Source organism: Calypte anna, chromosome 4 (genome assembly GCF_003957555.1).
Source record: "Calypte anna isolate BGI_N300 chromosome 4, bCalAnn1_v1.p, whole genome shotgun sequence".
Classification (NCBI taxonomy): Eukaryota; Metazoa; Chordata; class Aves; order Apodiformes; family Trochilidae; genus Calypte; species Calypte anna.
In genome coordinates this window covers 15,398,188-15,415,766 of record NC_044247.1, presented here as the reverse complement: position 1 = coordinate 15,415,766, position 17,579 = coordinate 15,398,188, and the positions used below count along the sequence as shown (strand labels likewise).

Genomic DNA, 17,579 nt, shown 5'->3' with positions numbered 1-17,579 from the left:
CTCTACTTAAAATTATGTGTATTTAGCTGCTGAAAAAAATTTGCAGCCCAAGGGAACAGTTAAAGTGGGATCACCACAGCCCAGATTTGGATTGAGCTGGCTGCCACAAACCTAAACTTGAAGACTGATGGAGAACCAGCAGGCTCACTGGGCTGTTTTCACTTCTCTGTTGGAGTGAAACTTCACTCCAGTTACAGAAACTTCTCTCCATTGCACCGAGGTCATGTTTATGTCAACTCAAGAAAGTAATTTGCTTTAAGTACTAACCTCTGCAATATCTTGTCTGTTCTTAGTATGGCACTTTTTGGGTTTCTTTTGCACAGTGTAGGAGAGGTGTAGTTTTACAACAATCTTTCCTATAGCTTTGAGTGTTACATAGAAGAGTTGGGATCTGCAGCTACTGCTAGCATCAGATAACAGCAAAGTGAGACAGCAGTAGAAAGGGAGAATGAAAGAGAATCAAGAGATCCTTGTTTGTGGTGCCCAAGGGCTTTAGGCAGCAGACACAGAAGTATGAAGTGAGGATGGAGGAGTATTTTCTGTCTGTACATAGTAGCTCATTAGTTTCTCATTTTGCACATTGCTTTCCATGATTCATACTGTGTATTTACACAGCATAGTTTAATACTGAATTTTAGATAACCTCGGTTTTGTGCCTTTGTTAAGCAGATGTGTTTAATTTTCATTATGAAAGTAGATTATTTGTTATTTTCATAAGGATGCAAATAGTTTTGCGTTTTTATCAGCTCCTCTGTTCAAGCAGCTTGGTCAAAAGTGGTTTTGTTACGAAACATCACCACAGGGAAGAGGAATGACTGGAAAGTGAAACTAAACTTGTTGGTTTTCGGCAAAAAGCAGAGTGAGAAAGTGGGAGTTGCAGCAGGGAGCAGAGCAAGGCTGTGCCTTAGAAAACCTGCTTGTGAGTGTGCTACTTTTTGCCATTCTGGCACTGTCAGTGCTCAGCCTGGCTTGTTCATGGATTATTTATTCCCCTTGCTGTTCAGGCTCCTAGGAGAGAAGCTGTATATCTCAGTGTTTAAAGAAGCTTGGTCTTCTGGGTGTATTTTTTCCTACGTGCCTCTAAGTAACAATACCTTCGGAGTGTTCATTACAGTTCTGTAAAACTTGACTGGAAAAGCCAGTGTGGTCAAGGGTCTGGCAAGTTTGGTCTAACATGATAGAAGATGGCTGCCTGCTCTAGTCTGGAGCTGAGTTCAGGTTATGTGAATACTTAGAGATGGTTTGATGAATGATAATCACAGAAATAAGTGTTAAGATTCTTTCCAGATGACATGGGAAATCCTCAGGTGGTGACTACCCCTGTAGTCTTTCAAGTCCCCAGTGTAAAAATGTTGCAGTTATTCAGGTACAACCTACATCTGCTTAAAAAGTTACTGTCATTTGGAAAATAATAATTTAATCTGGACAAACTCCACCTGAATGCAATGGGGAGAGGGAGCTGAATAGTGGCAGTCAGCAGAGGCAGATGGAGGGCTGTGGGGAAGCCTTCCAGTGCTACCTGGAGATGCAGGGCACTTTCACTGCAGTTGAACTGTAATTTATGGAATATATGCATGAAAATAAGATACAAACATAGCTTGTGTGTATGCTAATACTACTTCATACTTGAATTACCAGGTTTTAGGATGGCACCAACTGGTTTTAACACTTGTTTTCCTACAAGTGGAATTGTGGTCTGTGTGCAGACACTGGATGTAATTGTAAAGGGTGTTGGAACTCACTCTCTGAAAGGCCACAGGGGATAAGGTTTCTCTGGCTGTTTTCTAGGGAATTCATTGTGTTCCTCAGACAGAACAGCTCAACAAATTCCTTATATATTACCTCTTCATTTTAAGCTTGCCTTTCCTTAAGAAGCTGAAAATGAAAAAATAATTCTATTACTTGCATAGCATGAAGTAGATTTATCATTAAGAAAGGTAAGGTTTGGCTGCTGGGTTGTTAAGGCTTTAAGTTGAGGCTGTTAAATGCAGGCTAATGTCATAATGCTGGTTTTAAGCTAGAGCAGATTTAAAAACTTCCTGTCAGGCACAGGTTTTGGCAGCATATTACATAGTTCAAATATCTAGAGACATTCAGAACACAGAATTTAGCACTTGGGGGTGATAATATAATTAATTTCTGGTGGTATCCCCTGACATAATGTAATGTACATGACCAGCCTGTTCCTTGTTTTCAAGTACCAGGTAGTATTTTGCAATTATACAAATGGTAACAAACAGCTGACAAAGCTCGTATTACCAATCCAGGAAAATGGTCTGCTTGTAGATGTTTCTAACCTAGGAGATGCCAAGAATTTTAATTTTGTGATTTGTTTTTTTTCTTTAGATTTTTTGTGAATTTATTGGCCTGCTTACCTAGAAACATTCGAATTGCAGTTCCATTAAAGGTAAAGAGTGACTTGGGTTTTTTGTGTGTTATTGAGCAGTAAGATGGTCAACAAGTAGGGAGTGGGCACTTAAATAATCCTTTGTCCTATCAAATACTGATTCACTTGAAGTGGGGACTGTATTTTTATGTTGAAAGTGGAGTGGAATGTCAGCTTTTTGAGTATCACTGCATTTGTTAACAAATTAAATAATACCTTCTTTCTTCTTATTATTGCGAACCATGAATTTGCTGTTGTGATACAGTGTCACACTAAGCATTTTCTGTCCTTTTTTCAAAGGAAAAAAATTCCTAAAAATGAGTTGGAAGAATGACCAACAGCATCAGTTTCCTCTTCAGACACCCTTCAAAATTTATCAAGTCTAAGACCACTTTACTGTCTGCTCACAGTTTCTTCCTTCTGCAGCTGCTACTGTGACTCCTGCTTTTTTACATTAAAGGCGATCTAGTTACCTAAATGTCAAACCATGCCCATCAAGCCACTTGAGTTTCAGCTGTGTGGTTTGCTGCAGGTAGTCAGGCACACTTTTTTTTAATGTCTTCCATCAGGGCTGGAACAAATGCCTTTCAGGAAGCTCTGTGGCTGCTCTAGTCCATTTTGCTGAAAGTTTGGACATCTTAGCACAGGCACCACCTGTGAAGATGGTTACACACCTCCTTGGCCAGAGTCCTCTTGCTCTGTGTTGTCCCTTCTCCTAGCTTGGCCCTGAGCACATGAGACTGTGACCCAACCCTGTGTGTCCTCTGCTGGTTTTGCAGCTCTGCTTTGCAAAAGCTACTTAGATGTTTTGCATTAAGAACATCAAAAGCTGCCTGCCTCTGAAATTGGACACCTTAACCAAGCATGTTGGGGTCTGTAAAATAAGGAGTGTGATAACTGTGTGTGTGCGTGTGTATAAGGCATAAACATATGTTCAAAACATAGCTCAGAGGTCTTTTTTTTCCTCATTTATTTATTTTTTTTAAACCTGTCTAAGAATTGTTTGTACCTTGTTCTCCTCTCAGTATGAATGTGTATGTCCGGGATACTTTTCTACTGTTCTCCTGGTTTTTTGGTGTTAACACTGCTCAGAGTATGGAACAAAAGTGTTTAAATTTTACTTGAATCTGCACTTTGCCTTGTAGGAAAAAATGTACTCAAATTAGTTTGGTCATCTCAGGTCCTCTTTGCAGTGCAGATAAAATCAAAGAACTGTTACGACATAGTAAGCAGTAAGATTACTTTCTTTGGCAGGAAATGCCATCATCAGTATTATCTCCCTTGCTGATGGGTAAAATCCCAAATTTCCCTGACTAAATTGGTATGTGCTGCATTATTATCCATGTACAACTCATCCCCAGTCTGTATCTCCAGGTCTTCCATATAAAAATCAACACTTGGGTTGCCAAAGAATTATTAAAAGAAACACACCCTAAAGCTCCCTCTCTCTCACAAAGTACTCGAAAGTAGCAGAAAGCAAGTTCTGTCACAAAAAGTCTGAAGTGAGCAAAAAGTTGGAGTGTGAAGGCCTCTCACAGGTAAATCTTTATGTATCTGGGAATTCCAGGTGTGGATCTAGAGATGAGAGATATCTAGAGATGCATCTAGGTATGTTTGGCTGCAGTATGGTGGGATGTGTTCACCACAAAGCAAGGAATACACTGCTGAAATTTAAGACCACAATAAAATTAATTTCCTTAAACATGTAAAAGATAATCACTTTTTTCACTGGCAAACACTGGGATGGTGCTAAAGATTAAAATATGCTTGCTCCCAATGCTCTCAAACCATTTTCATCTGTAGGTTAATAAGTTACAAATAAAAATGAAAAATAGACATGATTCATGCTTCAAATCTCAGGGGCCACCAATCTCAAATGGTGATGGGTGGGAACAGTTTTCTTAAACTTGTATTTTTTAAGTGCACACTATGTCTATCAGAACATCTGCAAGGAAAGAATTTCTGCAAATGGCAAATTAGCCCAATTCTTTTTCCTTAGTCACAAAAAAAAAAAATTAAATTAGCATTTGGATGTGAGCTCCTAAGAGAAAAAGGCAAGTGTATTTCCCAGCTGTGGTGCTCCTCTTGTTGATTGTCCCCACAGAATGTTGGAAAAAAACACTACAAACTTTAGAGAGATCCCTCTCCAGCCCCTTGTACACTTTTTGGCATGAAAAAGGCTGCTAATGCAGTACACGAAGAGGAGTGTTTACTCCTCTTCCCCTCTACTCCTGCCCCTTTTTTTAAAGTAGATAATTAATTTCACTATCTAAATTATGACCAATGTCTGAGAAGAAAGCAACCTAGTGGCACTGATGATACTGGAGCTTTTGAAAAGCAATAGAAGTAAATACAAAATTGATGGCAGAAGTCCTTGTGAAAATGGAAGTTGCAGAGACAGGTTTTCTAAAGTAATACAGATCTATATTTAGAATTTTAGTCTGGTAAATTACACAGCAGTCAGTGTTAAGAAAAAAGTGTATCACCTGCCAGAGTAACTACAGGAGAAGGGAGAAGCTGTTGTAGTCCATTGTTGTGCTGGGATTTCAATAGAAAGCAGGAGGTTAATATTCCTGGACTCTCTCCATAGATCATTACAAGGGATTATGATTATCTCTGTCATTACATTGAATGTTTGGCAGCCAGACTGGACTTGTGTTCCTGCACTTTAACATTTTACTCTTTGAGCTGCTCCTTTCACAAAAAGGTTATTTCAGAGCAATGCTGCTGGATTTCAGGAAGTTTATAAATAAAGGAAGTACCTTTTAATAACTGGATCTCCTGTGTTCATGCTACTAAGCTTTGGTCAGAAAAATATGTTAGCTGAATCCTATTTAAAAATGAAGGATTTGGTGTCTACTTTCTTGTAACTTTTGTTCTTATGTAGTAATAGCTGCATATTATTTTATATTGGGAGATGCCATTTGACTTCTTTCTAATGCATCATCACAAGAGTATCTACAATTCCTCCTAGGTCATGCTGTACAGATGCTTGGGAACATCCCAGATTTAAGGCCAGGAAATAAGGGTTAATATTTAATCTATGCAGCAAGGGTAACATAATTCATGATTTTTTTTGCCTTTGTCCATCCCTGATACCATGACTTTGTCAGTCTGAATTTGAATGCTTGTACTGTGGGAATCAGTGAAGAAGTTGTACCCAACAGGCATAAGCATAAGTACACTGTCTCTGGGTAAATTTTAAGAACTTTTACCCAGGGACATTTTCTTTACTCTTATCTTTACTTGCAAATCAGAAACCACCTCATGTCCTAATGCCCTTATCTTGTAAAAGGATGCTGTTGAAATGATTATCAGAAGCACAAGATAATAACATGAGGGCAGATAAGCACCCTAATTCTTAAACAACCTGTTGTCCATCCATATGTTCCTAATACTGACAATAAGTTGAAAAGATAGAAAAATGAATGATGAGTAGGCCCAGGGAAGCAAAATATCAGTTACACTATTTAGGTTTGTATTTTTTATCTGCAGTACCACCACCACCCCCCATCTAAAGTTGCCTGAAATAAAAGAGTATTTGCAAAAAGCCTGAACTTGAACTAAGCCTGCATTCAAAGGAGGCAGGATTTTCATGTGGAAAGCAAGCCACAACCCTCTTTGTTGTAATGTATGAAACTAGTTTTAGTATAAACTATGTGCACTAGGATATTATTTGACTCTGGGTATCAGATTTCTCCAGGATTGTTTGCAGGCAAGACAAAGGTTATGGATGATGTGGCAAACAGGGCTTTTGATTGATGTATTCCAGAGCCATGAAAGTCACAATCTCCCTTGCAAAACCATTGCATAGCTCAACACTGACCTGGTCAGTCTGCCCATTTTGCATTACACATGGGAAGAAGGAGATAATCAATTCTTATTTGACTGTTTACATAAACTTTTGCTGGAGAACTTTCATGGCCATGTATCCTCTAAAATTTGCCCTTGACATGCTGCTTGCCCTTCCATGTTTTTTGTTTTATACAGCTCAGTGGAAACAATAAGATCACTTATGTTTTCTGTCAAAACATCAGAGTAAGAGTAACATCTGCTATACTGCCAGATGAGATTGGGGTATATGTTGAGGGGATCAGGCTGAAGTAAATACTTCTCTTTTAGGGTAGAAAATGCATTTTCCTTTTTAATTTTTGTCCAAGTATATATTGTAGATGTTAAAGGAATTTTGAGGTAATAACAGTACTTTTCAGTTGCAGATTTTCTCCTTTCCATCCCCTTCCAAAACACTGCCTGACCAAGGTACCAGTCCTTACCATGTTCATTAACTAAAATGCCAAGGAAGCATAAGGACTTCTCACTTAATTTCCTTTACCCCTGAAAGGTGCTGAAACTCCAGAGTTTGCTACAAGTTACAGTGACTGTCAGCATTCACAGTGCTGTAGCATCAGTTGGATTGACTTTGAAACCTTGTGTGCCCTCATCTGATCCCAGCATCACCAGTACAGGTAGAGTACAGGCAGAGGAGGAAGAGAGGAAGCACTGGAGGGAATGAGCCTCAGGTATTTACAGTGCAGATTCTGGATAGATTTTAATGAGGCAAAATTAACAGAGGGGGTTCTAAAGGAAATATTTACCAGTTCAGTGTGTTCTGAATGGACAGTTTTCCATTGTGGAATCCTGCCTTGGGGCACACAAACAGCTCTTGCCCTTTCACCAAATATTTGCTCGACCTTATGTTACAAGATCAGGGGAGAAAGTTTCACACCAGTCTGTTAGATAATAAAGAAATACTGAGTAAGAGTGGTTGGGCTGGTTTCTGTGACAATGGCTGTTGCAGCAATACATGTATAACACCTGATGCTTACAAATTGCTTATTTTTTTTTCTGATTGACATTAAGTGCATATATGGCCTGAGGTAGTAAAACTGAGCAGTGAAACTAAAGGACAACAATAACATTTTTCTTGAAATAAAAAATCTGATTTGTTTGATAGCTAAGTAAAAATTGTATTAACTACTTAACAAGATCTCCTACTGTGTTTTGCTCTGGCAAACAGAATGGATACACTTAAAGAGGAACCCCAGCCTTGTATCAGGATCCACTCAAACTGCCCTCCCCACTCCCTGTTTGCTGGGACACGGGCAGCAGTACTTGGGCTGCACAGAGGCAGTAAGAGCTCTTGAAGGTTCTCAGGCTTTGAGCTGCTATTGCACTGACAGAGCACAGAAGTCTCCTGGTGTTTGATAAGAGTTTTCACTGCCCTCTGACGTACAGAATTGTGTAAGAGGAAAATATGTAGAAATCTGCCCCTGAGAAAGGAACAAAAATCAGACCTTGTGTACTTTTTTCTACCATGAGTAACTTCTGTTAGTATTGGCAGAATTTGTTCTCATAAGAACATCATAATATGATGTAAAAACAGAATCGTTTCCCCTGTTTTTTCTTCTTCCGATCTTTCTAACCCCTCAAAAATTGTAATTAGTCACAAGAATGTTCTGACTCCTCTTGCTATTTAATCACAGTTGTCTCATCTGTAGAAATGTTCTCTGATTCTTGTGTGTGACTGGTATAAAAAGCTGGAAAATAAAATTTGTAGAGGGCCTGGTACTCATTTGTTTATTGTGCTTAAGCTTGCTGCATCCTTCTGGCTTTGTGATATTTCTGTCTTTTTAATTTTGTTTTGACATCCCAGCTTTTCAGTTCTAGTACTGAAATAGATCTAGGACTACTGGCTATTTGATTAAATTCCCTTCCAAAAACTGCCTGTCACTAATAATCCATGTATTTATTCGGGTCAACTCACTTTTCTTTCCATCATGTAAAACCACCTTTCCTCTTACAAATTATGAATGCTTACTGTGGTTCCCAGAATGCTCAAATCTGTCTGAATGCCAGAGAAATTCTGGAAATAGGTTTTACTTATTCATAGTGGATTATTTTGGAAAAATTCAGAACTTCCTGAAAGGACTCAACCCTGAGCTCTAGGGTTAGGCTAAAGCCAGAACTGTGTCTCCATTAGAAGTGGCAAGAGCTCAGTTGCAGGGGAACCAAGACTTCCTCTTGGGTTGTTTTTAAACCAAACAACTTCTGGCTTTGCAGATTCCAGGTTTTCTTCACAAACAAGAATACAACCCCTTTCCTGTATATTGTCATCTTTTGTACTAGCAGACTTCCATAAAACAATGAAAAAACCTTTAAAAAGTTGCAATTGATGTTTGAAGTAGATTGAAAAAGAAGTATTTTTTCCTCGAGACATCCATTACAGAGTAAACTGGATTCCTGGCAAGGCTTTTAAGAGAAAAGGAAAGACAATAAGCAGTTACTCATTTACTTCCAATCTTAAACCTTTGCAGTGTTTTGTACTTGGGCTAATTAAGCACCTTCCCTAGAAAAGATAATAATTTGCTATCTTATTAAACTGCATAGGATAAATTTTCTAGCCACAGATACTTCCGTAGGTTTTGAGTTACACATAGAAACTCAAGTTGTGTGTGCAAATGCTGGGTAAGTTTTGGGGTAAAATTCTGTTCTGTTTGAATAGGTAAATGCAGAGAAGAACTGAGCATTTCCTCCCCTATGAATAGTTGCTTCTAGAAGTACAAAGCCTGTCCCTGTGCCCCATGCTCTTAGTCTCAAGCTTTTGTGACCATTTAAAAACTTTTTTTTCTATATTTAAAAAAAAGAAAAAAGCAACAGTTGCCACTTGTTTCTTAGATCAAGTTAACTTAATGAAAAATTACACAGAGTCTCTCTCCTGTGATTTCAGACTTTGTTCTGTGGCCCAGGCTACAGGACAAGAGTAGAATGTTGCACATTATCTATCAGAATTTTTAATTGAGGAAAACAAGGTCAGATTATAATCAAAGACTCTCTCTTCCATCTATTGCACTGACTCAGTATTTTACTTGTGCAAGTGTTCACACCAGTTGTTTTCTATAATAAGCTTGGATTATAGAATTTCTGTAAACACTCAGCATATAATGTTAAGGAAAATACTACATCATGAGTGAGGAGTCTAAATCACTGTAAATGCTAAGTGAACTCTCTAGTCTAGAGCTACCATTGTTGGAAGGTTATTCAGGTGAATAAAACCCTTGGGAAACACTGAAAACAGCTATCTGGGAGAGAAACTACACCAAGTTTTGTGGGGATTGTTTTTTGCTTAGACTGTAATCCCCTCTGACACACCAATTGCTGTGCATTTCCTGTAGCAAGCACTGGAAGCTCTGCTGTTTCCAGAATAGGTAGATAAGCCTCTAAATAGGCACAAGAAAGAAATAAGAAATCATGAAGTTTGTAAGTCTCTATAAAATACTCCATACTCTAAATAGTCTAGCATTACAGAAGTGTTTTGATACAGTGAAATTTCTCACGTGCCTACTCCATTTCCTTTTATTGAGGAAAGAGGAAGTTTACTGAGAACATCACTGTTATATTTCAGTAACATGCAGTGGCCTTGCCTTGAAGGTGTCCTTGATGGTGCATTGATGTGAACAGGGCACCTCATGCTGTCCTGTGAAGTCTAATTACCCTTAAATTAGAGATTGAAGGCATGAGGTGTAATTTGAATAGCTAAGTTTGGCTTCCAAATGGAGTTGGAATGGAGATACTTTCACAAGTTCATTGTGTCAGTCTATTATGCATTACATTTGAAATGTGATAAATATTTATTTGGCACGAGTTTGGGATGATTTCATTACAGATCAAAATCTTATACAGCCACACGCAAGTGCCAGTAACACTAAAAGCATTATTGTGCCTCCTGTTTATTTCATATTTCAAGAGAAAATGGTTACAGGAGAATTTCATATGGGATTTTTAATAAAGTTTCAGTCTTTCAGTCACTTGATTGAAAGTGTAAGACTTGTGGGGAAGGCTATTAAAATGTAACTTGGTTAAACACCAGTTAAAAGCCTTCTACATATAAAACCATGGAGTCCAATAGAAAAGTATGCAGCAGACTTTTTGAAGCCATATCTGTATAGTTACACATAGGCTTTTTTTTTCCCAATGTAACATCACTTTTGTTTGGAAAACTCACCTCAGTACCCAAACTCAGTTTCATGTTCCTTATGACTCTTGGGCAGAATATGCTATGGATAGTCCTGAGTTACTGTTTCTATTCATCCATCAAGAATGATAATTCTGCCCTGAGACAGAAGAATTGACCACATGGAACCTGAGAGTCTATTTCTTGCCTTTTTAAAAATTTAATTAAATTACATTTTGCTTCACAGCTTTATTTATAACATGTTTCAACAGGGAAGATTCCCATAAAAATTAAACTCCTTTTGGGTAGCTTAGTCTTTATGTGTACAGTAATTTGCAAGCTTAATCTTTCCTAATAATGTCATTGCTCTCCTCTTGTATGGGTAGTGTGTAGCACTTTTGTCTGAATTTATAAGCTATTCTTTTTCAGGAGCATGAGTACAAATTCTAAAGATTCCTTCTTTCTGCAATGCAAAAAGAATTTCCCAACCTCTCATACTTTTTTTTTTTCCTTTCTTAATATAGATCTAATAGACACTGAAAAAACCTCCGTCATCACTGTCAGATACTTTGTAAGTATACCTGTGTGTGTGCATGAGTGGCAGGTTTTATATGAACAAGTTTGCACTTTTGGGTCCAAGTTTTTCCAGATGATGTGTATTAAGAATTAAAACTGACTTTTGTCAAGACAGAATTTAAGTTAATATGAGCCCATTCCTCTCCTGCCTTTCTAAATTAATCAGCTTTGGTTGCTGGTATTTTTTACCAGTAGTACTACTGAAAAATCTACTTTTCAGTCTGAATAAAAGCAATGGTACTGTCCCATTAATTTATTCCCTATAGTCCCACAAGTCTGATTTTTATCCAAGTCATTTTGTCTGGTCATATGCTTTTAGTTGGAAGGTGGAGAGCAGTGAGAGTTCTCTAGAGGGTTTATTTTCACTTCCAGCTTTGCATCTAATCATGGGCATGCACTGAAGCTCTCTTTCTGTAGTCTGAGCACTTATGGCTGGCTTCTGGTTTAAATACATGCTCAACTGCTGCTTCTGGAGCACTGAATTAACTGGAATTAAAATGTCATGCAAGATTTGTAGGCTAAATCAGTAAACCTTCATTTTAGAGAACTGGAGCTTAAGGAAGTAAAATTATGTCTCTTCTGCTGAGGTTTGACTATTTTCTGAGCAGCTGATGATGATGAGTTTAGAGCAGAATAATATCCATTTTAAAAGAACATAGCATTCACTTTTTATAAAAAAAAATATTCAGAATGCTTTATTTTCTGCACAGATCTGAGCTTAGTTTATTGTAGCACACATTCACTTGTAAATTTATTCTATGGGCTCAATTAAAAAATTAATGTGGTGATAATGCTATTTTTAGTATCTGCAGCTCTCAATCTTACATTACACTAAATGCTGTTGATATTGGCAACAACACAACTGCAGATTTTTAAATTCTCATTAAAAATCCCAACAACCAATTTTGCAATAAGCCAGGGCATTACTCACACCCCTGGGTGTCTGAGGTGCTGCTTTTTTGTTAGTTCACATTGGCCTTTTATTTTTCCTGCTGTGTGCACAGTTTAGGATGTGTTTGCAGTCTGTGTTTGCATGTCATCCAGGTGAAGATAAAAACTTATATGTTTGACATGCCAGTGCAGACCAGTTACAGACCAGAGGGCTAAGCCCAGGTGTGCTTTGCTATGATGCTTTTGTTTTCCTCCCACTCACCTTTGGTCTTGATTCAGGTCCAGTTCTCTTTAATGAGAAAGTATTTCTAACATGCAGACAAAACCTTACCAAATTGTGCTTTATTTTATATTGGATTAAATTGGTCCAATTGGATTCCATTTTCCATACCTGGAGTTCTGAAATGCCTCTATTGAACTACTTTTTTTCAACAGGGGAAAACAAATTTGTGAAATCTCTTTCCAAGTGTCTGACATTTATAGTTGAAAACTAATAGGTTAAAAATCCAGTTCCTGGGCAAAGTTAATGAAGCCATTTTGGAATATTACATCATTTTAGATTACAACATGAAAAATTTTGAGGACTTTATGTCAAGACACACTTGTTCTAATCTGAATATAAATTGATACAATATTCTGAAAAGCAGTAAAGAAATCTACTGCATTTTTTCTCTGTAGCACAAATATTTAAGGGGAAAGCAGCTTGTTGACCTCTGTAATTACGCAATTGTAGCATTGCTCAAGTGACTTAAACACAATATTATGATGTGAAGGACAAACTCCATCTCAACAGCCCTGAACTATTCAAACAGAGATAGCGGGGAAAAGTCTTTGAAAAGTAAATATTTGCGGATACAACAAACAAGTATGGAAAAGATTCATCCTCTTTTACCTCCAGAGCTCCCCTGCTCTGTCATGCAGCTTACATGCCTCTTAAAGCAGTTACTTCAGTCTCCTTTGTCTTGATGCATTTGAAGTGAAGTCATAGGACTAAAACTAATGAACTGACTGTAACATTACTAATTTAATTCTTTTTTTTTTTTTTTCTTTTTTTTTCTCTGCTCTCTGCTTGGCTCTGGTCATCACCCACAGGTGTCCACTGTTGGCTCTCAAAGGTTACTAAAATTTTAGCAGCTGCTCTGAAGCAGAACTACCTAAGCTTCACTTACTGTTGCATCTCCCTACATCACACTGTGCTGCTGCTTTGCTCTTGCCTGCCTCAGAACACAATAAGAGATTTTCTTTTTTTTTTTTTTTTAAGTACCTGCAATGAAACTTAAGCTAGAAGTACGTTCCATTCTCTTGCTGCCTGTGTACCTGTTAATATCTGTATACAGTATACTTGTTTTTATTCCATGGTATTTTCTTACCAATGCCAAGAAGAAAAAGGCAATGGCAAAACGTTTAAAAGCTAAACCCATCTCGGACAAGCCTGGGAGCCCGTACCGCTCTGTCACTCACCTTGACTCACTAGCACACATCAACATTCCTGGAGCAGACACATTGGACAAGCTCTTTGACCATGCCTTGGAAAAGTTTGGGAAGAAGGACTGCCTAGGGACCAGAGAAATACTGAGCGAAGAAAATGAAATGCAACCAAATGGCAAAGTGTTCAAAAAGGTAAAACTAATAATTTAATAATTACGTTCTGATCTGGTTTTGAGCTGTGTGCATCTTGCATCAAGATGGAGGTCCTAAGAGGTCTTCTTCCCTAGTCATCATCTGTATCTATTATGAAGTGGATGGTCTGTGTCATAAGAATAAAAGAATGCAGGATGCACTGCTTATTCTACTTCCAGAAAAACATTTATTTTAATGAATGGCAGCATGCTTGGGGTGTAAGGCACCAACTCATGAAGTTTGTTGAGCTGCACCAGCAGCCTCTTGGCATGACAGGTTTATTTTTTGTTTTCTTTTTTTTCCTCACCAGTTAATATTAGGAACTTACAGATGGTTATCCTATGAAGAAGTAAATGAGAAAGTGAATCGCTTGGGGAGTGGACTTACTGCCCTGGGACTAACCCCAAAGAGCACAGTTGTCATATTCTGTGAGACCCGAGCAGAATGGATGATTACAGCTTTAACCTGCTTCAAGTACAACTTCCCTCGTGAGTGCTGAACTGGGTTACTGCCAGTGTATTTTACAACCATTTCTGAGCACGAGTTATGGTCAAATTATTAGAAGTTTTCAGTCTTACTCTATGCATTGCAGAAAGCCCTAAAATTAACTTGCTCATACTTATGAGACTGTTTTTTTTCATTTTAATATAGTAATGTTCTAGATAGTAGAATGACACTTACTGTTTAATTGGGGTTTTTTAAATACTCTGAAGAGTGCAGTGGTTGTTTCTTCCCCTTAAAATGTGGAATGTTCAGTGGAATTGTAGTATTTTCTCTATATATCCTGACTTATGCACCCAAAACATGAAATGTTTATTAGGACAGAGAAACATGGTAAATAAAATCATATGCTAGTCTGAGGGGTTTGGTTTGTTGGGTTTTTTGTTCATGATAATTACATATATGGGAGGTTTTCTTAATTTTTATTTAAGATGTCAAACTCCCTAATTGATTTAGTGCATACACACTTCTTGGTGAAGTGGCAAGAGTGGTGGATGAGGGGAAGGCTGTGGATGGAGTCTCCCTGGGCTTCAGCAAAGCCTTTGACACTGTGTCCCATAGCATTCTCCTGAAAAAGCTGTCAGGCCAGGGCTCAGCCAGGAGCACTCTGTGCTGGGTTAGGAACTGCCTGGAGGTCACCAGAGAGTGGTGCTGAATGGAGCTGCATCCAGTTGGTGGCCATGGTGTCCTCCAGGGATCAGTGCTGGGCCCAGTCCTGCTTAATGTCTTCACTGATGATTTAGATGAGGGGATTGAGTCCACCATTAGCAAATTTGCAGATGACACCAAGTTGGGGAGTGTGGATCAGCTGGAAGGCAGGAGGGCTCTGCAGAAGGACTTGGACAGACTGGAGAGTTGGGCTGATTCCAATGGGATGAGGTTCAACACAACAACCCCATGGGGAGCTCCAGGCTGGGCACAGAGTGGCAGAAAGGGACCTGGGAGTCTGGATTGACAGGAAGCTATAGAACATTACTCTCTCTGTCCCTTCCACATGAACCCTGTTTCACAGGAATTTAAAATTCCTTTGGTCTTTGGAGACAAGAGTTTGAGGTAACAGATGATACTAAATGAAGGTATTTATTTTTCAGCAGAGATGCTGGGAAGAGGTGAACTGCTTGGTGTTTGTGAGACATTTTAAGGCATCACTGAGCCAGTCAGGGTTAAAAACAATCTGCAGCAGGGAAAACAACCTGATTCCTTAATCTGGTTCTCTGCCTTACCCCCATCAACAACTTCATGGGAATAAGCAAAGTAGCTGACAGTGCTGAAAGAGCTGCTGGTGCAAGTGCAGAGCTTTAAGGTGTGACCAGTGCCCTGTGGTGTGTGGCACCTCTCCCCCCGAGTTCTGGTTGCAAAAAGCCTGAGGACAGACACATGTTCTCAGCTGCTTACAGTGTGATTGTTTAGTGTGTTATTTTGGGGGGTTGGTGGATCTCTTTGATCTCTTCTGTAGAAGAGAATCTTTCAGTTGGAAAGGATCTACAAGGATCATCTAGCTCACCTGCCTGACCCATTCAGGGCTGACCAGCAGTTAAAGCATCTTGTTTAAGGCACATGTTTTTTAAAGCATTCTACAAATGCCTCTCAAATAGTGGCAGGCTTAGTGCATTGATCACCTCTTTAAGAAGCCTGTCCAGTTTGAACCATCCTGTCAGTAAATAAAAGCTTCCTGTACCACTGTCCTCCTGTAGGTCTCTTGTGACAAAATTCTGATGTGGAAAAATTAAAAGCTGTTTTGTTTCCAATTTAGAAAATTGTCCATTGACTTAATTTAACTTCCCCCCATCCCACTTTGCCTGCAGTGCTTCCCAGTGAGCTAACACAAAGGCTTTTGCATTTAGTATTACTTGAACATTTCACATTCTCCCTCTCCTTCCTCTAACAGTTGTTACTCTGTATGCCACCCTGGGTGAAGAGGCAGTAACCTATGGGCTCAACGAGTGTGGAGCATCCTATCTGGTCACCAGTGTAGAACTTCTGGAGAGCAAACTTAAGGTAATTTGGTACCAACTTCACCTGCTACAACCAACCTTAGAATAATTTCACAGTGCAGTGTTAAAAACTTACTTTCTCTTCTCTAGGCTGCACTGCCACAAGTCTCCTGTCTTAAACATATTATTTATGTGGACAAAAAGCCTATCAATAAATCAGAATATCCTGAAAATGTGGAGATTCACAGTATGCAGACAGTAGAAGAGCTGGGAGCCAGACCAGAAAACTGTAAGTTTATCTCAGAGAACTGATCAAGCAATGTTGGCAGTGATATCAGATCTAGGTTAAAAGGGATGTGGTAGAAAAAACCCAGAGCACTGATGCAGATCTCTTAGAAAAAGGCAGTTTTATGAACTGGATTTTCAATTCATCTTCTGGCTTTGTTAAATAAATGAAAAATTTGTTTAGTCTCTATTGTCTTGCACCTGTGCTCAAGTGTTAGGTATTTCAGAATAAAAATTGACTTTTAACTTCTAAACTATAACCAGAATAATTTAATTTTAAGCTACCACCTTTGTTTAAGGAAGTGAAGTAGAATCAGGTGCAGTGTTCCATTTTCTGCTGCTTTCACCTTTTATTCATTGTATTTTCACTATTGTTTCCTAAGAGGAGAAAACATGTTTGGTTTGGGGTGGTTTTTTTTAACTTGTTGGCTTGGAGAAGTCTTTTTTGTTAACCAATCTGTAGCTAAAAAGCACGATGGGCCAGAGGAACTTCCTCCAGTGCCTTCTCTCCCTTCCTCTGACCACTTGGCAGCACACTGCATTTGCCTTTGCTCAGGCACCTGCTTCACAGTGGTTGGATGACCAAGATTTTCACATTGATAAATTGCAGAAATAACAATTTAGAAAAGTAATCAATAACAATTTTTCTTTCATTTTGTAGCAAGCATTCTGCCAAGCAGACCTGTGCCTACAGACTTGGCTTTAGTAATGTACACCAGTGGCTCTACTGGGAGACCTAAAGGAGTGATGATGATGCATAAAAACTTAATAGCTGGAATGACAGGACAGTGTGAGAGGATACCTGGACTGGGGTAAGACTTACTTAGTTGTCAGGAGTATGGAGAGATAAAACAGAACATCCAAAAGTACAAAAGTTTACAGAAAGTTTCTTGCTTGCATCAGGTGTTACCAAATTTATTCAGTTTACTGTGAGCCAATCTTTAATTTAAATGAAATGTGTCTTGTGTTTGTGACCTGTTGTTTGAAAAGGGTGCTCTTCTAGCTCTTCTCATGTGCTGTTTCTACTTTTCTTAATTATCACCCTTAGCTTTAGGTCTGCAATGGATTTTTGTGCTCTAGTGGATCAGAAGATCCCACCAGATAAGGAGATCCCTCCTCTACTCAAACTTGGGAAATTTTTTCTTTAGATGTTCTCAAGCAGCTAGAAGCACTTTAGGAAGTATGGCAGGGCCTACCATGTTCACACTGTTAGAGAACACACATTCTGCTGAATCTGCTCAAATATACTTCAACAAAATGAGCAGAGAAGTAATAAACAGTGCATCAACAACAGCAAAACTGCAGACTCCCTCAGACTAACATTTTGAGGACATTTCTCATGAATGCTGGTGTTTTGGTCACTGCATTCACAAAGGGTTTAATAGCTGAAATAAGCTCTGTTGTTAAACTCCTTTTGTGATGGGATATAAGCCTA

At 38.7% G+C, this 17,579-nt stretch overlaps 1 protein-coding gene across 10 annotated transcripts in view; it reads left to right on the top strand.

Annotated features, from left to right (window-relative positions):
- The window catches only part of ACSL4 (acyl-CoA synthetase long chain family member 4), a 39,034-nt gene that overhangs the window by 10,437 nt on the left and 11,018 nt on the right, over positions 1-17,579 (top strand). For 3 of the 10 annotated variants that reach the window (XM_030449119.1, XM_030449118.1, XM_030449120.1), the window contains exons 2-8: positions 2,347-2,407; positions 10,862-10,908; positions 13,185-13,424; positions 13,735-13,912; positions 15,814-15,923; positions 16,010-16,148; positions 16,806-16,956. In XM_030449119.1, the coding sequence (XP_030304979.1) occupies positions 13,197-13,424; positions 13,735-13,912; positions 15,814-15,923; positions 16,010-16,148; positions 16,806-16,956 (806 nt within the window). In that variant the 5' untranslated portion in view covers positions 2,347-2,407; positions 10,862-10,908; positions 13,185-13,196. Of the gene's footprint in view, positions 1-2,346; positions 2,408-10,861; positions 10,909-11,661; positions 13,425-13,734; positions 13,913-15,813; positions 15,924-16,009; positions 16,149-16,805; positions 16,957-17,579 lie in introns of those variants that run through there. The other 7 variants (XM_030449122.1, XM_030449121.1, XM_030449124.1 and 4 more) reach the window with 6 other exon arrangements.